The sequence below is a fragment of the Scleropages formosus genome, chromosome 23, assembly GCF_900964775.1.
Source record: "Scleropages formosus chromosome 23, fSclFor1.1, whole genome shotgun sequence".
NCBI classification, from domain to species: domain Eukaryota; kingdom Metazoa; phylum Chordata; class Actinopteri; order Osteoglossiformes; family Osteoglossidae; genus Scleropages; species Scleropages formosus.
Genome location: NC_041828.1, coordinates 22,426,269 through 22,451,876, shown reverse-complemented (window position 1 = coordinate 22,451,876; position 25,608 = coordinate 22,426,269). Strand labels below are relative to the sequence as shown.

General features: G+C 48.2%; 1 protein-coding gene across 5 annotated transcripts in view; it reads left to right on the top strand.

Moving 5' to 3' along the window:
• Positions 1-19,428, top strand: part of LOC108927972 (chondroitin sulfate proteoglycan 5-like) — a 49,604-nt gene extending 30,176 nt beyond the window's left edge. The window contains exons 3-6 of one of the 5 annotated variants that reach the window (XM_018741685.1): positions 2,413-2,601; positions 10,766-10,844; positions 14,639-14,695; positions 18,931-19,428. In XM_018741685.1, coding sequence (XP_018597201.1) covers positions 2,413-2,601; positions 10,766-10,844; positions 14,639-14,695; positions 18,931-19,098 — 493 coding nt within the window. In that variant the 3' untranslated portion in view covers positions 19,099-19,428. Of the gene's footprint in view, positions 1-2,412; positions 2,602-10,765; positions 10,923-14,638; positions 14,696-18,930 lie in introns of all 5 variants that reach the window. The other 4 variants (XM_018741684.1, XM_018741686.1, XM_018741683.1 and 1 more) reach the window with 4 other exon arrangements.
• Positions 19,429-25,608: the final 6,180 nt, after the last annotated feature.

Here is a 25,608-nt window from a genome sequence, read left to right as displayed (position 1 = left end):
GCGGTGGCGCAGTGGGTTGGACCGCAGTCCTGCTCTCCGGTGGGTCTGGGGTTTGAGTCCCGCTTGGGGTGCCTTGTGACGGACTGGCGTCCCGTCCTGGGTGTGTCCCCTTCCCCCTCCGGCCTTACGCCCTGTGTTGCCGGGTAGGCTCCGGTTCCCCGTGACCCCGTACGGGACAAGCGGTTCTGAAAATGTGTGTGTGTGTGTGTGTGTGAAATCAGGTGTACCAGCTGAGGTGCCATTTAGTAAAACATTGCTTGGGAATATCCCAGAGGAACCTTTTATTTAAATCTCAGACATTTAGAGTGTGGTTTGGTCTTTGTTACTGAATTGTGTAGTGCCATCATGCCTTGATCACAGGGGTGCTCTATAAGGCCTTCAGAAAGAAGATTTTGGATGCTCCTGAGCCTGGGAAGGGATTTAAAAGATCTCTAAATTATCTGAAATCAGTCATTCCACTGTATGGAAAATCTTCAAGTGGAAAAGATTTGAAACTACTACCAATTTGTCTAGGACAGGGCACCCCAGGAATTCAGCCTAAGAGCAGACCAAAAGATGAATAAAGAAGTCTCCAAGAACTCTGATTTCATCCCAGGATCTGCAGGTAACTCTTGCAGCTGTTGGTGTCATCGTCCATATATCTACCATCACAAAAAGATTGCACAACTTTCATCTGCAATGGAGGTGTGGAAGGAGGAAGCCTTTACTGTCCAAAAAATAACATCAAGGCAAGACTAAAGTTAACCAATGAACACCTAGGCAAAGAACAGGACTCCCAGAACAATGGGGTCTGGTTAGATGAATCAAGGATACAGTTGTTTGGCCACAGTACCATGGAAGACATGTTTGGTTTGTGCCGAAGACAGCATTTGAGAAGAACTCCATACCAACTTTAAAGCATGGTGAGGGAAATGTTATGATTTGGGGTTGCTTTGCTGCCTCAGGACCTGGTCAACTTGCAATCCTAGATTTAACTGTGAATTCACATCAAAGAGTGCTCGAAGAAAATGTGAAGACATCTATCCAAAACTTGAAGCTGAACTGGCAGTGGACCTTTCAGCAGGATAATGACCCTAAGCATACCAGTAAATCTACCAAAGAATACCTCAAAAAAAGAAATGCTGGCTTATGGAATGGCCTAACCAAAGCCCAGATTTGAATCCCATTGAAATGTTGTGGGGAGGATTTGAAATTGGCTGTACATGCACGAAAACCCTCAAACATCTCACAGTTAAAGGAATTCTGCATTGAGGAGTGGTCAAAAATGAATGGCTACAAGAAGTTATGAGACCTGGGGTGTACTTACTTTTTTCACATAGGAAAGTTGCTGTTAAATTTCATTGTTGAACAAAAACACAATAAAGATTTGATTTTTCAATCATTTATTTGTGTCTCACCTATATCTCCAGAAAATGTTTAAATGAAGATCAAATGTCTGCATAGCCAAAGATCTTGCAATGCAATGTCTACAACCGCATGTCCCAAGCAGGGTCACGGCGAGCCAGAGCCTAGCCGGCAACACAGGCCGCAGGAAGAGGGGACATACCCTGAACAGGGCACCACTCTGCCGCAAAGCACCCCAAGCGGGACTCAAACTCTAGACCCGCCACACAGCAGGCACAAGCCGAATCTGCTGTGCCAGTGCACCCACGTGGCCTCCCAAAGCAGTTGAAAAAGGCAGTTTTCCATGGGGGTGTATGTACTTATTCACAGGACTGTATGTGTGTATATGTATATATTCACTCTTAATTTGAGAACATTGCCCTTAATGTTTGCATTTGGATGCCCAGCAGGACATGTTAACATCACCTCCCGACGTGACACTCATAACTGGAGGAGCTGGATGCAATTTCATTGTACGGCAGAGCACCTCTTGTGCAGAATCACCATATCTTTCTTTGTGTTACTTCATCTGGGCACTATAGACACATGCTCACAGCAGCTTTGAAATGTGTTTTAGCTTAGGGTGGCAGCATGGCACAGTGGGTACCAGTGGTCCTGCTCAGGGTGTGTGTGGCTACCTTAGGACAGGGTTTTGCAACTTTGAGATGCGCTTGTGTGTTATATAAATTAGATTACATCAATACCTAATGAATTAATGCTTAATTACACTAATCACTCATTAACTCATAACCTGTCTGAGCTGCACTATTTTGTCATATTAATGATAAATCAAACCACACTAAGTCATTTCTTATAATGTTGCCTTTCAAGAGCATTCAAAATAAACAAAAGAGCAATTCTGTGCATTCCATCAGTTTCAGGTATGGGTACCCTATGATGGACCGATGAATATGCTCTGGACCACCATGACCCTGGCCAAGACAAGCTGTTTACTTTAGTGAGTGAATGAGTGCCACCCTTTAACTTCAGTGCCCCTCTGACACGCTCTCTGTGCTCCACTGTTTGCAGGTGCAATGTTCAGGACTACATCTGGCACAAAGGCTCCAGGTGCGAGTCAATTATCACGGAATTCCAGGTGCTATGTATTGCTGTGGGTGCGGCTGCATTCATGGTGCTGCTGCTTCTCATGATCACGGTCTTCTTCGGCAAGAAGCTGCACGTGCTCAAGACTGAGAACAACCGGCTGCGCAAGCGCAGGTGAGCTGGGGGATGGGGTCGAGGAGCAGGAGGGAGAGGGATGGTAACAGGAAGCAGAGAAACAACACATGGTGTGGAAAGACAGATGAGAAGAAAGACAAGTTCAGTTTATGGAGCAGCATGACGCTGAAGTCAGACTGGTAAAGTGTTTATTAAATTTGTTAATTTATGTTTAATTCCAGGACTCTTTTCTTCAAAGTGACTTACACTGATTAACACTTTTATATAGCAGGGTATTTTCACTGTGTCAATTCAGGGTAAGTTGATCAAGAGCACTATAGCAACAGGCAGCACTCAAACCTATGGGACAGCAGGTCTAACCAGCATGCCCCCTGTCGGGAAAAAAACAGAAGACAAACGGATATCAGTGCAGTTTTTGAGTTTCTGTACATTGACACAACTGGGTCTATCGACGTGAAGTACATGCTCACTCACTCGGACCAAGGCAGTGGTTTGAAGGGTTTGCATCCCTCCTGGGGTTTGCCATGATAACCATCAAACTGCATCAACTATAAGGCTAAGCTCTTAACCACCACAGTGCAGGCAAAAGGGAAGCAGGGGGAATAAAGTGTTGGAACGGAGAGACTCCGGAGTTGTCTGTGTATTTCCATGTGAATGTGTACGAGACAGGTATGCCTGATCAGGAGGATAAGTGGTGGTGGACAACTCACTGCGCCAACATCCCTCTGTCACTTGTGGAGGTCGGACAGTGCAGTACAGTAGTCAGCAAATGCCTGTGTTTTTGAACATACAGATGTGAGCATTTATGGGTTAATGTCATAAGGCAGCAGGAGCCCCAGTGGTTAGAGCTATCACCCTGGAATCACAGGACCCAGGTTTGAATCCTAGTACCCATGATCAAGGTACTTACCCTGACTGATACAGTAAACATTACCAGACTGTGTAAATTGCAGTCAGCTTCATACAGTAAGTCCCTTTGGAGAAAAGTATCTAAGTATGTGTGAGTGGAGTACAGGTGACCTACATTTGAGGTAGGACATGGAGCCCATGCAGAGAGGATGTAGGTGACAATGAATAAATATAATGTAGTGGAATGAAGCACCAGCCCACAGGAAAAATGTGTAAAATATATTTCACAAAGCACATAAATAGTCTTTAAATTTTTTTAAATTATTTTATGCCTTTCTCATTTACAATCTTTGGCTGCAGAGCAGGGCTGGAGCAGAAACCTTCCTGATGGCAGCCGCACTGCTGAGGTCATCTGAACTCCAGATGAAAAACTTACAACATTCATTTATCCAACATACACAGGATAAGATGTTACACCCCATTATTATATCATTACTGTACACAAGGACCCAGTCCAACTGACTTCACCATGAAGCCACAGAGAAAACATCCAGCATTGCCATCATACATCTCCATGACTCAAGACCAAGCGACTTAATTTCCTCTCCCCCAGTCACCACATCAACCGCAGGGTGCCAACTCGGCTATTTCATTGAGGTTGTCAAGTAGGCACCTACCTTTGTTGGTGTTTTGTTGAATTAGGCCCACGACACCTCAGGAAGGCTCATTGGTGAAATCTGGTCTCACAGACCCACCCCCTTCCACACACGTTAGGTATCCTCTACCCACAGCAAATGCACCAAATCCACAATCTTAAACCATCCCAATTAACAATACCACACCTCCATACATACCAGCAAAGCTGCCTCCCATTGCTGGCCACCTGCCACTAGTTTTAATGACCGCTAAAGAATTAATCAAAACCATAAAAATTGACTCGCCTCCTCAGCAGCCTCAGAGAGGTCCTTCACTGCCACCCTTAAGGAACAGCCTCTGACACCAAATTTCACTAATAACGACAACTGATTTAGCTACAAACCCCTTGATGCCTACCCGCCACCCACGGTCTCTTGCCTCTGCCACTAAATCTGCATATTTAAACATTTTCCGCTCATACCTCCCCAATAGCATCCTCAAATGGTGCTGTTAACTTTACAAAGTACAGGGTCTGCTCGCACTCAGAATATAACACCATGTCTAGACACAACAAAGTAACCACAATAACCTACAACACTTAGAGCTGTTTCCCACATCAGCCAGCAGTATCCAGTCCTATACCTTCCCCCATCTACCAACACACATCCGTTCTTGCACCGTGTTACTCTTTCCCGCCCGCCTACCCGCACGAAACCAGTCATATTATTCATACCACCAACAGGCAATGAATTCACCACCACACGCTTGCTTTCAAAACACCTGGTAAACATTTAAGCACTTGATTATTGTGCCAAGTATAGCGGCCCTGCACAGGATAACCTTACATCCCAACAAAATGTGCCTCAGCGTTGCCACACCGCTCCGCAATGTACAACAAGCATCATCACCTACCCACTGCTTAACATTCTGTGGTGCTGGCAGCATATTGTACGTCGCTCCAGCAACGAACTTAATGCGACTTGCCTCCATAGCCCCCATGTCTTTCCAACGTAGCCTTTGCTTTTCCACACCCTCCGAATTCACCCTGCTTTACCTGTGCAACCACCTTTATACACCTCCGCTCCTCTTCCTGCTCCCAAATATTCTCAAGAACCTGCCACTTTTTTTCTGCTTCCAGAGCAGCGCTCCACAACTGCCGCATCTGGCCAGCGCCAAACCCCACCATCCCCCTCTGCACGTGACCAACTACGTCCAATAGCTGCAGCGCCCCTTCATGCTTTGAACTGCATCTCTAGGGTTCCATACCCTGCTCGTCCTTACCGACAGTGCCACCTTTCTCACCATCACATCCTTCAATTACATCAATGTTGTCCCAAAGCCCACGTTAGCACACATATACTCTTCAACCAAACTTGTCACACTTTTGCACATTTATACTCTTTGAAGAAACTTGTCACTGGCATGTCCAACATGCCCTAACCCTACAGCTCTTCAGTACTCAAACAGTGTCCCACTTCCTTACCATCTTAGTAATAATCTGCTTCAGCTTTTATACCTCCCTGACAGAAAACCCATGTGCCGTAAGTGTCCATTTAATACGGCCAAACTACAACCACCACAACTTCAATTTCTCGGGCAGGAGGGACGCATTAATGTTCTCAATTCCCTTCACAACCACCTCCCTTAGTGCTACAAATACATATAAAACAAATGTGTTTTCTAAGCCAGAAGATAAAGATGTGTCCCTGTTTTGTGTCTTTAAAACCTTCTTGTGCTTTCACACTGCAAGTCTTTCTGCTCCAGCATTTATTCAGATTCTTTCCATTGTGTGTCAGTGAGCCAAGGACGTACACACACGTGCACACGCATCTAAACATAATGGTTTAATTAGCACAACTAGGCGTGAAACAGAATACACACACACACACACACACATTTTCAGAACCGCTTGTCCCTTACGGGGTCACGGGGAACCGGAGCCTACCCGGCAACACAGGGCATAAGGCCAGAGGGGGAAGGGGACACACCCAGGACGGGACGCCAGTCCATCACAAGGCACCCCAAGCAGGACTTGAACCCCAGACCCACTGGAGAGCAGGACTGTGGTCCAACCCACTGCGCCACCGCACCCCTTGAAACAGAATATTGGTGTGCAATAACAAAAATAATGGTTAATAGCCTAGCATCGCCCTAATACCCCTCACAGGTGGTTCTGTTGAATCACAGCATGGGGCCTGTGTACCCTAAAATACTCCGCTGTCAGTGAAAATGCAGAGGCTTGGGGGGGCCAGCATAAGGTGCTGCATCCAGGGCTATGTTACAGTAAGCAGAGGGCTGGCTGTACCATGGTCATGGTTCGAGCAGCAAGAGCTGTGCATTTGCTGCCAGCATACCAGAGAGGGGTGGACAGAGGAGCGAGAAGTTCCAGAGACCCTAAATTGACACTGAAATCTGGTTATTTTACTTCATGTTGGCACTCCCTGCCTGAATGATCTCAGGAGCTATGTTGCCTGGGGCTATATGCCCCTGGTAGGGTCTCCCAAGGCAAACAGGTCCTGGGTGACAGACGAGACAAAGCGCGGTTCAAAATCCCCTTATGACTATTAAATCAAGGATCTCGTTCACCCCGCCCGGTATGGGGTCACCGGGGCCCCACCCTGGAGCCAGGCCTGGGGGGGGGGCTCGCATGCGAGCGCCTGGTGGCCAGGTCTATGCCCACGGGGCCTGGCTGGGCTCAGCCCGAAGCCATGACGTGGAGCCGCTCTTCGGTGGGCTCACCACCTGCCGGAGAGGACATAAGGGGATGGTGCGTTGTGATTTGGGTGGTGGTCGGGGCCGAGTGCCCGGCCAACCCAAACCTCGGGTGCCAACTCTGGCTTTTGAGACTTGGAATGTCATCTCACTGGCGGGGAAGGAGCCTGAGCTAGTGAAGGAGGTTGAGAGATACCGTCTAGATATAGTCGGGCTCACTTCCACTCACAGCTTGGGTTCTGGAACCACTCTTCTCGACCAAGGGTGGACTCTCCACTATTCTGGCGTTGCCCAGGGTGAGAGGCGGCGGGCGGGTGTGGGTTTATTAATAGCCCCCCAGTTCAGCCGCCATGTGTTGGAGTCTACCCCGGTGAACGAGAGGGTCGTCTCCCTGCGCCTTTGGGTCAGGGAACGGTCTCTCACTGTCGTTTGTGCTTATGCACCTAGTGGCAGTGTAGAGTACCCGGCCTTCTTGGAGTCCCTGGGGGGCGTGCTGGAAAGCGCTCCCACTGGGGACTCTGTCGTTCTACTGGGGGACTTTAACGCCCACGTGGGCAGCGACAGTGACACCTGGAGGGGCGTGATTGGGAGGAACGGCCTCCCTGATCTGAACCCGAGTGATGAGTTGTTATTGGATTTCTGTGCTAGTCACGGTTTGTCCATAACGAACACCATGTTCATGCATAAGGGTGTCCATCAGTGCACTTGGTTACCAGGACACCCCAGGTCGGAGGTCGATGATCGACTTTGTAGTCGTTTCTTCTGATCTTTGACTATATGTCTTGGACACTCGGGTGAAGAGAGGGGCTGAGCTGTCAACTGATCACCACCTGGTGGTGAGTTGGATTCGATGGTGGGGTAGAACGCTGGACAGACCTGGCAGGCCCAAACGCATAGTGAGGCTCTGTTGGGAACGTTTGGCGGAGGCCCCTGTCAGAGAGGTCTTCAACTCCCACCTCCGACAGAGCTTCAACCAGGTCCCGAGGGAGGTGGGGGACATTGAGTCTGAATGGACTATGTTCCACGCCTCCATTGTCGGGGCGGCGGTTTGGAGCTGCGGCCATAAAGTCTCCGGCGCCTGTCGCGGCGGCAATCCCCAAACACGGTGGTGGACACCGGAAGTAAGGGATGCCATCAAGCTGACGGAGGAGTTCTATCGGGCTTGGCTGGCTCATGGGACTCCTGAAGCAGCTGACTGGTACCGGCGGGCCAGACGGAACGCGGGTCTGGCAGTCGCCGCGGCAAAAACTCGGGCCTGGGAGGAGTTCGGTGAGGCCATGGAGGAAGATTTTCAGTCGGCCTCAAAGAGATTCTGGCAAACCGTCCGGCGACTCAGAAGGGGGAAGCAGTGTTCCGCCAACACTGTTTACAATGGAAGTGGTGCGCTGCTGACCTCAGCTAAGGATGTCCTCGGGCGGTGGAAGGAGTACTTTGAGGAGCTCCTCAATCCCTCCGACACGCCTTCCGTAGAGGAAGCTGAGGCCGGGGGACTTGGAGGGGTACTCGTCCATTACCCTGGCTGAAGTTGCTGAGGTAGTCAAAAAACTCCTCGGTGGCAACGCTCCGGGGGTGGATGAGATCCGCCCCGAGTTTCTCAAGTCTCTGGATGTTGTGGGGCTGTCTTGGCTGACACGCCTCTGCAGCATCGCGTGGAGTTTGGGGATGGTGCCTCTGGACTGGCAGACCGGGGTGGTGGTCCCTCTTTTTAAGAGATTGTGTTCCAACTACAGGGGGATCACACTCCTTAGCCTCCCTGGGAAAGTCTATGCCGGGGTACTGGAGAGGAGAATCCGACCGATAGTCGAACCTCGGATCCAGGAGGAGCAATGCGGTTTTCGCCCTGGCCGTAGAACACTGGACCAGCTCTACACCCTCACTAGGGTGTTGGAGGGTTCATGGGAGTTTGCCCAACCAGTCCATATGTGTTTTGTGGACCTGGAGAAGGCATTCGACCGTGTCCCTCATGGCATCCTGTGGGAGGTACTTTGGGATTATGGGGTTCGGGGCTCGCTGCTACGGGCTGTTCGTTCCCTGCATGACCGGAGTAGGAGCTTGGTTCGCATTGCCGACAATAAGTCAGACCTGTTCCCGGTGCATGTTGGACTCCGCCAGGGCTGCCCTTTGTCACCGATTCTGTTCATTATCTTCATGGACAGAATTTCTAGGCGCAGCCAGGGAACGGAGGGTGTCTGTTTTGGTGGCCGCGAGATCTCGTCTCTGCTTTTTGCGGACGATGTGGTCCTGTTGGCTTCATCGAATCAAGACTTGCAGCATGCACTGGAGAGGTTTGCAGCCGAGTGCGAAGCGTCGGGGATGAGAATCAGCACCTCCAAATCCGAGGCCATGGTTCTCAGTCGGAAAAAGGTTAGGGGGGAGTTGCTCCCTCAAGTGGAGGAGTTTAAGCATCTCGGGGTCTTGTTCACGAGTGAGGGAAAAATGGAGCGGCAGGTTGACAGACGGATCGGTGCGGCGACCGCATTAATGCAGTCATTGTACCGGTCTGTTGTGGTGAAGAGGGAGCTGAGTTTTAAGGCGAAGCTCTCAATTTACCGGTCGATCTACGTTCCTACCCTCACCTATGGTCATGAACTCTGGATCATGACCGAAAGAATGAGATCGCGGATACAAGTGGCAGAAATGAGTTTCCTCCGCAGAGTGGCTGGGCGCACCCTTAGGGATAGGGTGAGGAGCTCAGTCACCCGGGAGGAGCTCGGAGTAGAGCCGCTGCTCCTCCGCATCGAGAGGAGCCAGTTGAGGTGGCTCTGGCATCTGTTCCGGATGCCTCCTGGACGCCTCCCTGGGGAGGTGTTTCGGGCATGTCCCACTGGGAGGAGGCCTCGGGGCAGACCCAGGACACGTTGGAGAGACTACGTCTCCCAGCTGCCCTGGGAACGCCTTGGGGTTCCCCCAGAGGAGCTGGAGGAGGTGTGCGGGGAGAGGGAAGTCTGGGGGGCTCTGCTTGGACTACTGCCCCCACGACCCGGTCCCGGATAAGCGGAGGAAGATGGATGGATGGATAGTTGGCACTCCCATATTTGGCTTTTTTTGGCACAGATTTACTATAATTGTAAACATTATCCATTGTACTAGGTGTGTTGCAGTTGATCGCTTTAGACTGTTTTGTGTTCTTTGAACATTCAGTGATTAGGCACAATGAAGCTGAAAACTGGTTCATTACATAATGTTCTGACCGGGTGTTACTCATCACTACACACACACACACACACACACACACACACACACACACACACACACACACATACACACACAATGCACCTCTGAAACTACTTGTCCCAAGAATATAACCCATCCAAAGCCTTTTAGCCTCCAATCCTAGCTGGTGGAATTTCATTACATAACAGAGGTGCTTTCCTTCTGGAGCTTTCTACAGCATCCAATTCATAGTAATCTCTGTAACAAATAAAATGAAAGGATGCCCAGTAGATAAATAAGAATATATGCTAAAGAGTAAATGTTAAGGATAATGAAGTAGAATAACGAAGCTGGTATACTCCATTGTCATGCGAAACACAATGGCTGCCATTTTGCATTGTCACTTTATTTGTCACATGACCATGTAGAGTTTGAAACAGTGACTTGGCCACTCTGTGCGGTAAGTGTAACAATCATGGCATGCCGTAGTGCCAGTGATCATTGGTTATATGACAATGTTCCATTGTTGATGGGGGGGGTTGTGTGGCCAACCGCCCTTCTGTGTGTGACCCCAGTTGCTGCAAGTATACTAACTGCTTTTTTCTTGCATTTCTCTCTCTCTCTTTTGTCTCTCATGACCCCCTTCCTTCCTCCACCCATCAATCAATCGCTTCCCACTCCTTTTATCTTCCTATTTCCCCCAAATCTCACCTCTTTTCATGTGGGATTCTCCCCTCTGCTTTGACTTTTTTTTTTTTTTTTTAAATCGATGTTGTTTATCCCCCTGCTTTCCCATCTCTTCCCTCCATCTCACCCAACTTCCATTCTGCACCCCCTTGCCACCCCCCAACAGCAGTAAGTACCGTCCCACGTCGGAGCAGCACAATGATAATTTCTCACTGTCCACCATCGCTGAGGGCTCCCACCCAAATGTAAGGAAACTTTGTGAGACCCCTCCAACCCTCCCTCATGCCCGTGCTTTGGCTTACTATGATAACATTATCTGTCAGGTAATGTGCCTCTCTTTCTCTCTCTCTCGCATTCTGTCCCGTCTCCCGCATGGGTTTGCATGAGTGCTCTTTCCTGGGCAGGCCTGTGCCTCCCATACCAACATGGGTCTTGAGTATGTAACCATGTGGTGGTTACAGGTCCAAAACAGGAAAGACGTACATGGATCAGACTGTACGTTGAACCTTCTTAAATTAACAAAACCTGGTTTGTCCATCATCACAAGATGCACGTTGAAACAATATGAGCTGCAGGCTTTATGATTTATATTTAACTGATTGGTCTACTGTTCTATTTGGAAGCAGGAGATCTTGTGATTAAACCATCTCCAGATGTCTCCTGACGAGCCTTCCGTCTAGATGCCCTGACTTTGGGCTGCAGAGCTCCAGCACGCAGACATGGAGTGCTTTCTTTGTAGAACATTGGCATTGTGTGGGTTGCCTTTATGGGCTGTCATACTCATTGAACCCTATTGTCTGCCACTTCAGAGAGCCAGTCCACCTGCAGATCAGCATGGAGCCCTAAGAAGGGGTCTCTTAGCTGGGGCTGAGGGTGCACGTACACACATGCACTCACACACACACACACACACACACACACACACACACACACACAGAGAGACAATGAGGCCAGAGCTCAGGGTGGGGTCACAGGCTCTCTCAGCACCTCATCACTGGCCAGGCTGCCCTGGAGAGACCCTCCTGCTAATGACCTCCTGCATGTGTAGCTCTTCCCAAAAGGCCTCCCTCTGACCCTTGCAAGAGCTTCTGGGAGACTGCAACTTATTTGTCGCTCAGCGTATGAGCTGTAGTTTGTCTCTCTGCCCGTCTGTCTGCCTGTTTGTCTGCCTGCTTGTTTTACCAGTTTATCCTGGTCCTGGTTTGAAGGTTTGGGGCTTTATTTAAGGGTAAGAGGGTGGTAATGGGTGGAGCAATGCACAAATCTGTCAGCCTGTGATGATCTGAGGCACCCAGCCAGTCAGGATAAACGTCTAACATCTGCTTGCAATGTAAACCTGAAACTAAAGTAGATAGAGAGCAGTTTTTTCTGCACTAATATAGAGAGTAGTTCTCTCCAGCAGGGGCCCCCACTCAGCCTGGTACTGCTCTTCCAGACCCCAAGAGTCCTGGTCAGCAATACCCACCACATGTGGCCTACATTGTGAGGATACAGCTCACACTTGCATGACCAGAGCTCAGGCCACCAGTTACTACAATATCCAGACAGTCTAGTGCATCAAAGTACTATTCTAAGTATTTTCAGAATTTTCAAAGAAAAGGGAAAAAAAAACTGGTGAAATTTAACAGTTTGTTTAAAAAAAAAAACTATTTCAGTATTTGAAGTTACGTAGATAAAAATGTTAAAAATATTTTATCATAAATACAGGTTTGGTAAGGAAGTTTTGTAAACGCTGCACCATTTTCTAATATGTCATAATACATTATCATTAGTAATTAAGGCAAAATGAAACCCAAAATCCGCATTCAAAAATACTTAAATATTTAAAGTGATTCTCAAGCATTTTACTCTCAATACATAACATAAAAGTATTTATTTTTGGAAATAGAGAATTAGAAAGAATTGCCATTTCACCACCCTTTTCCCACCCATTAAGATAATCATTTTTGCATTTATTCATTTTGCAGATGTTTTTTCTGCAAAGTGACTTGTAATGAAAACTATGTAGTAGTATCAGCCCTACCTGTTTACCCATGGTGACTTGCAATGCTAGATACACTATAGTACATTGCTTACAGTAAGTCACTCGTTTATATACCAGCACAACACACCCTGTCACATACATACACACACACACTGGCTGAAGCCACTTGTCCCAAGCAGGGTCGCGGCAAGCTGGAGCCTAACCCGGTACTCAGGGCACAAGGGGACACACCCAGGACAGGACTTGACCCCTCAGAGAGCCGGACTGAGCCAAGCCCGCTGCGCCACTGCATCCCCCTCTCACACACACAAACCAATCAATTCAGCGTCACATAAGCATGTCTTTGGACTGGGGAAGGAAAGCTATGCAAACATGAGACAAACATGCAAATGCCACAGAGACTGAGCAGGGATCAAACCCATGTTCTCTTGCACCACCCAAGTGAGGTAAGACAGCAGTGCTACTTGCTGCACCACTGATTCCTTCCCAGTAGGACTTTGTGCAAAATGAAATATAATTTTTTAAAAATATCTTACTTCAAGGGATTTGCAAACACACACACACATTTTCTGAACTGCTTGTCCCATACGGGGTTGCAGGGAACCAGAGCCTAACCCAGCAACTCAGGGCGTAAGGGGAGGGGACACACCCAGGACGGGATGCCAGTCTGCCACAAGGCACCTCAAGCAGGACTCAAACCCCAGACCCACCAGAGAGCAGGACCTAGTCCAACCCACTGCGCCACTGCACCCCCCAGGGATCTGCAAACATTTACAGCAAAAATATTTTACTAAAAGCAGAACTGGTAAAGAATCATTTTATACATTACCCAGCACTTTATATGCTGTGTTTAGTTAAATCTTATTCTTACATGTAACAAGATCAATATCATGTTGAAATGATGTAAAAAAACATATACATGATTTATATGGCATGACTGAACGCCCCACCACCCCATTACTCTGATTGTGCGAAAATAAGCTGTAATATGATACCACAGTTAACACTACCACAGTACCACAATCAGGAGTCATAGCACATAACAGCCACTGAACACAATATGAAGGAGAAGCACAAAATAATGTTACCTCTGTGGATCAGAAAATGACTTTGATGACTTTCGCTCTGCCACTGGTCCTCTTGCGCTGATTCAGGGCTGTAAGGGGTGAGACAACACAGCCCTCCCCACTGACACACACCAGCTGGTTGCTTTTAACCATCTAATATCAGTCCCACATGACCATAAAGGGTTCTGCAGTACCAGAGCTGAAGGTTCTCACCATGTACTTTAATCCCTGGTTCAAGTGCAGAGCACTGCTCCCACATACATGACTTAGTTGGTTGACCTTGGCAGTACAGTTCAGCTGTACCCAATTGTTAGCAAACAGTGGTGCGCTAAATACACATATACTGTTTTTTTCTGAGAGGGGCACGGTGGCGCAGTGGGTTGGACCGCAGTCCTGCTCTCCGGTGGGTCTGGGGTTCAAGTCCCGCTTGGGGTGCCTTGCGACGGACTGGCGTCCCGTCCTGGGTGTGTCCCCTACCTCTCTCCAGCCTTATGCCCTGTGTTGCTGGGTAGGCTCCGGTTCCCCGTGACCCCGTATGGGACAAGCGGTTCTGAAAGTGTGTGTGTGTGTGTGTTTTTCTGGAGTGGAAAAGTGAAAAAAAATGCTGAAGTAAGATGAGTAATGAACAAATCAAAGATGACTTGTTCATCTTTTGGGAATAAATCACCGCTGTACAATTAGCAGCTTGTGGGAGTACGTTTTCACATAAACTCTAAAAATAACCTTTTGTTGGGAGTAATGAGGTTGTTGCCATAGTACCCAAACAAGGCAAATATGGAAAACAGAAATCAGTGCTTCATGTCAAGGCCATGTTGGCCACAGGTGATGATTTCACCCCGCCTCATGCATGCAAACACACATCCACACATGCACACTGTGGAACACTTTCTTTTCTTGGGCCCCCTGCCTCAGTCTCTATCTCTATCTTCCTGTCTGATGATGATATTTATTTCTGGAGAAGTGTAACCCTCTCCTGACACTCTCCCAGAAAACTATGAACAGATACACCTGGGAGTGTAAGACCAAAGAGGAGCCCGACTGTGAGGTAAGATGACCCCCTCCCAAGAACAAACACTCCACACTTTGGCCTCCTCTCATTGTGCTGTAACCATGACGATCATGAACAGCCTCACAACCCAAGAGTGTGTTTTTTGTCATTGTACTGTGACCCTGTCAGAAAAAATGTGATCTGTGACATGGCCCCTACCCACCACAGACACTACGTAACATAGAATTTTGTGGTCCAAGTCAGTTTCATAAGCAACCTTTTTGTCCATCCCTTATATAGAGATGGAGATGCAGCAAACTGAGAACTAATTTAACCAGTGGTTTAAAATGTAATATAGGACTCTGACAGAGCAGCTCTAATGATCTGTGCTGTGAATGAACTCTTTGATGTTGACTTCCCTCTCGTTTTGTCTAAATGGTCTCTGGAGCTCGATGTGACCCTCTTCACTGGCAATGCACTGCGATGAGTAATAGCACTGTGTGTGACTTGATTGAATTAGCAGCCCTGTCTGCTGACATCTGACACACACTATGTGATGCACGTGTTGCAGATGTGTTGTTAAGCCTCAGACATGGAGATGAAGTTCTCTTGCTACGATACAAACGCAGTTGACTCCTACTGAACTGTCACAGGGCTTTTATAAATGGTAGGCAGGTGTTTCCTCGTAAAGAAGAAATTCACCAGCCATAATACACTGTCTTACTTTGTTGTTGCCCATGAAAAATAATTCATGCTAACTGTCACAGATCAATGCAGTGCCAGCAGCAATGCGAGGTGTCGACCTCAGTGCCCAGTAACCTTCATGTGACCCAGTCAATCTCAGAGTGCTGTGTGCACTCAGTCTAGGGATGGGAAGATCAATATCCAGTTTTGGAACAGTGGGCTTTTTATTTCAACTTTCAATCCAGGCACAAGTGTTTTGCATGGACCATAAAATCTTTTGTTTCCCTCTTAAAAATTTTGGAATTTAGTAATATGTTAATGGTATTATAACTCATCCTTGGGATGGTGTCATGTGAAACAGAGGACGTGGGGATGGCTGGACCCAAGTGCAGGATCGTTTGTCAGGAAACAAAGGGGTCAGGCGAGTTCTTGTTGTTGGGGACCAGCGAAGAGTTGGTCGATCAGCGGTCAGAGAGGGACTGAGGATCCATGGACGTAGTCGGGAGATGAGGCGAATGGTCAGAAGCTGGGGAACAAAGAACTGGGACTAGTAATGAAGGTGATCAGGACATGACCGCAAAAGGAACAGTTGTCTCAGTGAGATTCCACGAGTGCGAAGGAGATGAGGAGGGTCTTTTAAAGCCAGGTGCTCTAATTGTCATCTGGTGCTTGACTGGTGTCAGGTGTTGTCAGTTGCGATGCGGGTGTGGACATGACAGTTGGAAAGTTCTGCTCACATTGGTATCCTTCCAGTTCTGGTCTTGGCTTGTGCTCACAGTGAACTGCTTCCCATGTTCTGGCTTAAAATGAATGGAAGATGTTCTTACCTCTCTCCTGTCTGTCACTGGCGCTCAGGACTTATTCTAAGTGCTGTACTTTCAGAGGTTAACTGAGTGTTGGAAACTGTGAGCACATTTCCATCATGGAAAAATATGATGAACATGAAGTAACTGCAGGGGGTTTGCAACTATACAATCCACTGATGTAATGACTTTTTGAAGGGCTTTGACTAAGCGTAGTAGTGAAGTTCACTCATAGCAAGCTGGAGAAATGGTCAGACCATGATATTCCCATTAGAAGAGGAATCTTGTTAGTAGCAGACACTGTGTTAGAGATCAGTCTGACGTGGGGCTGAACTCATAAACACTTGATGCACGCCTTATTTGGGGAAGAACAACTACCATGGGCTACTGATAGTGGTGTCTGCATAAGTGTTACTCTAATTGCAGGAGTTATTCACCAGCAACTTATATATAGAGTATTGTTTAACATATTTATGCCTCCTAAAAGAGTATAATTCCATACTTTCTTTGTTCAATCTTTGCTTGAAGTCCATCCATTTCCATGGATGATGTGGCTAGACCACAGGGATAACTGATTGGATTCATAAATTATTTTAATGCCAAGAAACTAGCATGGCCAACAAATAAATCCAATATATACAGTTACCTGGGCAAGTCCAGTTTGAGAGATCTTCTAAGATCTCCTCAACAGCCCCCTGTAGGGATTTCAGACTGAAACCTTCTGGTTACAAATCCCTTCACTGTAATATCTACTGTTGCCCAGATGGTACTGTATTTAGGACTGTCCATATTCATGTGACACCGCTTTGTCTTCTCTCTACAAGCTCAACAGTTCTGTTGTCATCAACTATGAGCCCACTGTCTCCTAGGAGCTCTGTTGTTGACTTCATCAACCCCCTGTAGCTGCAGGCCTAGTTCTTTGGATGTGACACTTCCATCACATATTTACTGAGCTTTCCCCAGATGATTTCCACCTTTTTCCCTGTCAAAGGCCCAAGAATGGGTTGCACATATGAGCCATCTCCTTGACACCACCCCACACCACCAGTTCCCTATTTAAAACCATGCTCTGAGAATGGTGCATCCCAACAAGCTCAAACGCACATTTTGCAGTTTCATGCTGATGGAAGAAAAGAAGAACCCTACTCCACAGGCACCTCGGTGGGGCTAACCCACGTCCTCCCTGAAGTTACAATCTAGCCACAACTTAAAGGGGTAAATCTATTTAAATAGCTGTTTTTTTTCTTCCTGAAAGATATCAAGGTAATGAAAAGATGTCTGAGCATTTTTAGACAGTTGGGAAATATGACTCATAAAAACTTTATGCAGACCTGTCCTCAGATGTGAAAGTTTCCCCATGAAAATGACACAACAGGACCATTGCTCCTCAGTAGACATCTCTAGTGGACCAGGAAGATTTCATAGCTCAAAGGCATTTCTTCACTCTTCTTTGCAACACAAATGGAAATGTTTTATTTTTTACTTTGTTGAGCTTCTTTATTAATTATGCTGAAATATCCTGTCAGCTGCTCCACTGCAGTGTTGTCCTTGTTGAAGTAATGCAGAAGGGTCATTGCAGGTGCTCTACATGGTGTGAGATACATTTTGGCATGGAGCCTGCATGTGGAGATGGCACGGGAGTGGAGTTCAGCATGTTTGCATGTGTGCATGTGTGTTCTGGAATGGTGGATGGTGGTGGGTTCTCTACCTACTTATCAAGTTTTTGCCACGCAAGAGTGGTCTCACAACACTGGCAACAGGCTCTCCAGCCAGTTAAAATTGCCAGTAGATTACTTCCTTCTGTTTAAGCCTTAACTGCCAGGTTGAATCATTAGATGAAGAAGTTCAGGTGATGGATATTACTAGGCAACATAAGTCAAAGGAGAGTTAGTGGGGTTTATGGTCTGGCTGCACAGGGAGACTAAAAACCAACAGAGCTGCCTTTCCGCCATGGTACTTTAGCAGTCCTTCTTATTGAGCTGTATGGTTGCATGGCCTGACAACTGCAGCTGGCTTCCAACCTTTAGCACCTGGTGCCTGGACAGGGCATCTGGAACACCTGGGGCATTTCTGCTTCCCATTTATTACTGGTCAGGCCCATAGCAACCTGATGAGTTGGTTAGTCAGCTCCTGGGATCCTGGCCTGGAAAGGGCATTATTGAACAGAAAGTTAGACTTAGACTATTCAGATTTTTTTATAGCAACTACAGTTTAGAGAGATATTACTTGTAATCAATTGCCTGGCAAGATACATACAATATGGCTGATGGTGCAGCATTCTGAAGCTGCAGGTCGGTGTTAAAAGATCACAGCAACAGCGTGTCCTAATTTAACTGGACACATCAAATTTAAGGATGGACAGGTTTGCATATTATTACCTGCAACAGAAATGTATTGCAGGCTGAAAATGAAAATAAAGAACCCCAGAAGCAGGCTTCAGAAAGTCGAACTTTCAGTGACTGATAGCAAAAGTACATATAGGCTTCTTAATAAAAATAACAGCCTTAAATGAGAAATAGAAGCAAGAACTCCTTCAGGTTCAGTTCTGTCCTCTAAAGGTTTTACTATTAGATATTGACTGTAGAGAAACAATTTGAATTGATGAGGGTTTTTTGTTAAATAAAATGGATCAAGAAAATTCCTCTCAGTCCTTACAGATGTACTATTATTGTACATTCTGTAGCTTATTCCTGATTTGTAATGTCTGCTGTAGGATACAGTGTTGTTCAGTGTGCACAGATAAAGCAGAGTGTTAGCAGCACATCTTTGTCCGTGGGACCTAATGGGAGGGGTCTTGTCCCACAGGATGATCCTAATATCCAGAACAAGCTGGAGGACCCCGTGAAGGCCCCCCCGCCCATTGAGGATGAGCCCCTCAACATCCAGAACTCACTCACCCCCAAACATGAGAACAAGGTGGTGGGCGAGGAGAACTCCTCAGATGTAAACTCGCTGCAGAACAACATGATGTAGCACCGACCTCTGACCACATGGTGGCACTGTCGCTACCACCACCCACCCTGACCCTTCCCCACCCAGCAACCACGTCACGTCGTCTCGGAAACCCCTGGCCCTCGTCCCTGTGCTGCTGTGGCCTGCCCTACAGCCTTGACCTCGCACTCTCCCCTGCCTTATTGCGTAATGGCATGCGTTGGTGTATTTTGTACAGAAGAAAAATGCAAAGAAAAAAGTTAGAGAAAAAAAGCAGCAGTTTTAAACAAATGTTCCTGCAAGGTTTTGATGTTTGACTAATTCTGTGAGTATGTATAGGTATCTGGAACAAACTTGGATTGATATAAAAAAAAAACATGTGTCTTGGTTTCCATTGATGTGATTTCTAATCCTTTGATGTATTTGCAGTTTTTTTGTACTTTTTTGGGAATACTGACTACACCAGAGATAAGCAATTGGACAGTTGTCGAAATAAACCTTTTTAACATTGAAGACTTTGTCCCTGTGTGTTCCTCTTGTACTATGAGCATCCTCCTCTTTCTTCTTACATCCTGCTCTTAGTCATAGAAGTTGACAGTTTGCGGTTGTGCATGGCTTTGAAACCCCTTCCGAGTCCTATCCCCCAGGACTTCAGTCTGGATGCCTCATGATTTTTTTAGATTAGGCCATCTGTACCTCATCATAAAATATTCAGATTCTTTTTTGGCATATTGCTTAACTGATGCTGTTACTCAGAGTGACCAGTTTTTTTACCTTCTGGATATTTTAAAGTTGCGATTAGGGTTAAGTACTTTGCTTGGGGTTGTGACAGCAGGACTTTTCCAGAGTGTGCTTTTGATTACTATACAGCCTGCTCCTTATGTGAGACAAAGTCCTATTTTGCAGATGTAATATATAACTGGCTCCAACCGGATACATCTTCCAGCTGAAACTGCAATATAAGAAAAATGTTAAAAAAGCTGTCAGGTTCATTCATGTAAATGGATTCATGAGCTGAAGAAGGAAATGGAAAAATGTTCAATGCAATATACCGATGTGTTAGATCACTGCCTGCTGGCACCTTCCATTGCTGCAACTGTAAGTAAAGTGTAGCTGTGTGTGGAGCTCATCTTCAGGACCATGGACAACACATGGGTTGTCAGCTGCGATGAATGCTCTTCCTGTGTTCACATGTTCCAGTGTCCATGCCTTAGAATCCCAGTCTCTCTGTGTAGTTCCCCAAAACATCATTAATTATTCATGACCTTGGCTGATCCCTTCTCTTATCTACTGACATTTTCATGTAGCTCCTTCCTAAACGTGACCTAATTGCAGCATCTCAACATTGTCTGCTGCATGTGAATTTCACAGATATCCCCTGATACCTTATATTTTGACATTTCAAATTAATTTGGTGTGGCTTAATAAAATATTCTGTGAACACAGTGGCCACATCAAACTAAAGTATGTACTGTGAAGTCCTGAAATAATACCAAGAAACAATACCTGAAACAAACACCAACACTCAGATTGTAGAGGTTGTAGAGGTTGTATGTGACTGTTTGTGTACTGTAGCTGTATGTGAATGTTTGTGTACCTCATAAAAAAAAAAAAAATGTAGGAAGGTTATCAGGATTCATCTATCCTGCGTTTTATGCACCTACTCGAGCAATGAACATCGGTGCATCAAGTGGAAGGTAACAAACTAGGTTTACTTAAGAATCACATGTCTGCAGCGATGTTTCTTTTTCTTAATGTAATGCACAAATTGTATTTTTGCTGAGATGGACATCGCTTTGGAGAAAAACGTCTGTTAAATGAATAAATGTAAATGTAAATGTAAATATAGAAGACAAACACAGTATAGGTCATAGCATTTTCATCTTACTATCTACTAAGTAGGGGGTGCGGTGGTGCAGTGGGTTGGACTGCAGTTCTGCTCTCCGGTGGGTCTGGGGTTCGAGTCCTGCTTGGGGTGCCTTGTGATGGACTGGTGTCCTGTCCTGGGTGTGTTCCCTCCCCCTCTGGCCTTATGCCCTGTGTTACTGGGTAGGCTCTGGTTCCCTGCGACCCTGTATGGGACAAGTGGTTCTGAAAATGAGTGTGTGTGTGTGTGTGTGTGTCTACTAAGTACTATTTGGGGCTCCTTCTCCAGCTCAATGACAGTTCTTCTCCTGCTCCCTAACCCTACAGTCTCCATGCACCTATTTGTCCTCAGAATGCGGTTGCTACCATGGCCACTTGTCACAGTAGCACTGTGTTCAGTCTGCACTCACATATAAGTGCACACACATTTTCATCCAGTTTCATTCATTCATTCATCTTCCTCCGCTATCTGGGGCCTGGTCGTGGGGGCAGCAGTCCGAGCAGAGTCCTCCAGACTTCCCTCTCCCCGCACACCTCCTCCAGTTCCTCTGGGGAAACCCCAAGGCGTTCCCATGCCAGCCGGGAGACATAGTCTCTCCAACGTGTCCTGGGTCTGTCCCGAGGCCTCCTCCCAGTGGGACAAGCCCGGAACAACTCCCCAGGGAGGCGTCTAGGAGGCATCCGGAACAGATGCCCGAGCCACCTCAACTGGCTCCTCTCGATGCGGAGGAGCAGCGCCCTACTCCGAGCTCCTCCCGGGTGACTGAGCTCCTCACCCTATCCCTAAGGGTGCGCCCAGCCACTCTGCGGAGGAAACTCATTTCTGCCGCTTGTATCCGCGATCTCATTCTTTCGGTCATGATCCAGAGTTCATGACCATAGGTGAGGGTAGGAACGTAGATCGACCAGTAAATTGAGAGCTTCGCCTTACGACTCAGCTCCCTCTTCACTACAACAGACCGGTACAATGACCGCATTACTGCGGACACCGCACCGATCTGTCTGTCAACCTGCCGCTCCATTTTTCCCTCACTCGTGAACAAGACCCCAAGATACTTAAACTCCTCCACTTGAGGGAGCACACACACACACACACACACACACACACACACACACACACACACACACACACACACATTTTCAGAACCGCTTGTCCCATACGGGGTCGCGGGGAACCGGAGCCTAACCCGGCAACTCAGGGCGTAAGGCCGGAGGGGGAGAGGACACACCCAGGACGGGATGCCAGTCCACCACAAGGCACCCCAAGCAGGACTCAAACCCCAGACCCACCAGAGAGCAGGACCCGCTCCAACCAACTGCACCACCGCACCCTCCCTTGAGGGAGCAACTCTCCTCTAACCCGGAGAGGGCAATCCACCTTTTTCCGACTGAGAACCATGGCCTCGGATTTGGAGGTGCTGATTCTCATCCCCGCCGCTTCGCACTCGGCTGCAAACCTCCCCAGTGCACGCTACAAGTCTTGACTTGATGAAGCCAGCAGGACCACATTGTACGCAAAAAGCAGAGACGAGATCTCGCGGCCACCAAAACAGACACCCTCCGTTCCCTGGCTGTGCCTAGAAATTCTGCCCATGAAGATAATGAACAGAATCGGTGACAAAGGGCAACCCTGGCGGAGTCCAACATGCACCGGGAACAGGTCTGACTTACTGCTGGCAATGCGAACCAAGCTCCTGCTCCGGTCATACAGGGAACGAACAGCCCGTAGCAGCAAGCCCCGAACGCCACAATCCCGAAGTACCTCCCACAGGATGCCACGAGGGATACGGTTGAATGCCTTCTCCAGGTCCACAAAACACATATGGACTGGTTGGGCAAACTCCCACGAACCCTCCAGCACCCTAGTGAGGGTATAGAGCTGGTCCAGTGTTCCACGGCCAGGGCGAAAACCGCATTGCTCCTCCTGAATCCGAGGTTCGACTATCGGTCGGATTCTCCTTTCCAGTACCCTGGCATAGACTTTCCCAGGGAGGCTAAGGAGTGTGATCCCCCTGTAGTTGGAACACAATCTCCGGTCCCCCTTCTTAAAAAGAGGGACCACCACCCTGGTCTGCCAGTCCAAAGGCACCGTTCCCGAACTCCACGCGATGCTGCAGAGGCGTGTCAGCCAAGACAGCCCCACAACATCCAGAGACTTGAGAAACTCGGGGCGGATCTCATCCACCCCCGGAGCGTTGCCACCGAGGAGTTTTTTGACTACCTCAGCAACTTCAGCCAGGGTAATGGACGAGTACCCCTCCAAGTCCCCAGCCTCAGCTTCCTCTATGGAAGGCGTGTCGGAGGGATTGAGGAGCTCCTCAAAGTACTCCTTCCACCGCCCGAGGACATCCTTAGCTGATGTCAGCAGCGCACCACTTCCATTGTAAACAATGTTTGTGGAACACCGCTTTCCCCCTCTGAGTCGCCGGACATTTTGCCAGAATCTCTTTGAGGCCGACCGAAAGTCTTCCTCCATGGCCTCACCAAACTCCTCCCAGGCCCGAGTTTTTGCCGTGGCGACTGCCAGACCCGCGCTCCGTTTGGCCCGTCGGTACCAGTCAGCTGCTTCAGAAGTCCCATGAGCCAGCCAGGCCCGATAGAACTCCTTCTTCAGCTTGACGGCATCCCTTACTTCCGGTGTCCACCACCGTGTTCGGGGATTGCCGCCGCGACAGGCGCCGGAGACCTTATGGCCGCAGCTCCGAACTGCCGCCCTGACAATGGAGGCGTGGAACATAGTCCATTCAGACTCAATGTCCCCCACCTCCCTCGGGACCTGGTTGAAGCTCTGTCGGAGGTGGGAGTTGAAGACCTCTCTGACAGGGGCCTCCGCCAAACGTTCCCAACAGAGCCTCACTATGCGTTTGGGCCCGCCAGGTCTGTCCAGCTTTTTCCCCCGCCATCGAATCCAACTCACCACCAGGTGGTGATCAGTTGACAGCTCAGCCCCTCTCTTCACCCGAGTGTCCAAGACATATGGCCGAAGGTCAGAAGAAACGACTACAAAGTCGATCATCGACCTCCGACCTAGGGTGTCCTGGTGCCAAGTGCACTGATGGATACCCTTATGCATGAACATGTGTTCGTTATGGATAAACCGTGACTAGCACAGAAATCCAATAACAACTCACCGCTCGGATTCAGATCAGGGAGGCCGTTCCTCCCAATCACGCCCCTGCAGGTGTCACTGTCGCTACCCACGTGGGCGTTAAAGTCCCCCAGTAGAACGACAGAGTCCCCAGTGGGAGCGCTTTCCAGCACGCCCCCCAGGGACTCCAAGAAGGCCGGGTACTCTACACTGCCACTAGGTGCATAAGCACAAACGACAGTGAGAGACCGTTCCCTGACCCAAAGGCGCAGGGAGACGACCCTCTCATTCACCGGGGTAGACTCCAACACATGGCGGCTAAACTGGGGGGCTATTAATAAGCCCACACCAGCCCGCCGCCTCTCACCCTGTGCAACGCCAGAATAGTGGAGAGTCCACCCCTGGTCGAGAAGAGTGGTTCCAGAACCCAAGCTGTGAGTGGAAGTGAGCCTGACTATATCTAGACGGTATCTCTCGACTTCCCGCACCAGCTCAGGCTCCTTCCCCGCCAGTGAGGTGACATTCCACGTCCCAAAAACCAGAGTTGGCGCCCGAGGTTTGGGTTGGCCGAGCGCTCGGCCCCGACCACCGCCCAAATCACAATGCACCGGCCACTTACGGTCTCTCCGGCAGGTGGTGAGCCCACCGAAGAGCGGCTCCACATCATGGCTTCGGGCTGAGCCCAGCCAGGCCCCGTGGACATAGACCTGGCCACCAGGCGCTCGCATGCGAGCACCCCCCCCAGGCCTGGCTCCAGGGTGGGGCCCCGGTGACCCCATACTGGGCGGGGTAAACGAAAGCCTCGATTTTATTTTCTTCGTAAGGAGTTTTTGAACCGCACTTTGTCTCGTCTGTCATCCAGGACCTGTTTGCCATGGGAGACCCTACCAGGGGCATATAGCCCCAGGCAACATAGCTCCTGGACTCATTCAGGCACTCAAACCCCTCCACCACGGTAAGGTGGCGGTTCACGGAGGGGTTTGAGTCCAGTTTCAGTTTAATTCAATTTATTTTTAAAGAGCGCTCTTCTCACCCAGTGACACAGAACATTTTAACACAGGCATAAGGCAAGAAGAACGAATACATCAGATAAGAAACAAAGAAGACAGTTAACTAATGACTACCATAACATAGTACTTTATAGAGCTATAAGTATGCCTACTGGCCATGGAGGAAAGAAACAAAAACTCTCAATTGAAAGCTGAGGGAAAAAAAAACCTCTGGGGGTCCAAGGGCCAGTGGTTGCCCACCCCTCCTGGGCATTCTAGATTGCACATGCGGTTCCGTGTGCGAGTAAACACACACACACACACACACACACACACACACTATCACCATCTTGTACCCCAGTTGTTCTCTCTTTCTTTTTAGAAAGCAGGAATTAGTTTGTCCTGAGAGCTGAGCTATCCCGTTAATGTAGATTTTTTCATATGTTATAAACATCATGTGCTTTTTCACATGGAATACAAACAAAGAGTTTATTGATGGCTCTTGTCATGCATATCTTCTCTGATGCTGAGTATTATTCACACTACAAAATGGGATATCATCCCTGCAACCATCTGAGCCTATGAATTCCTTCCTGAATGGTCTCTTGA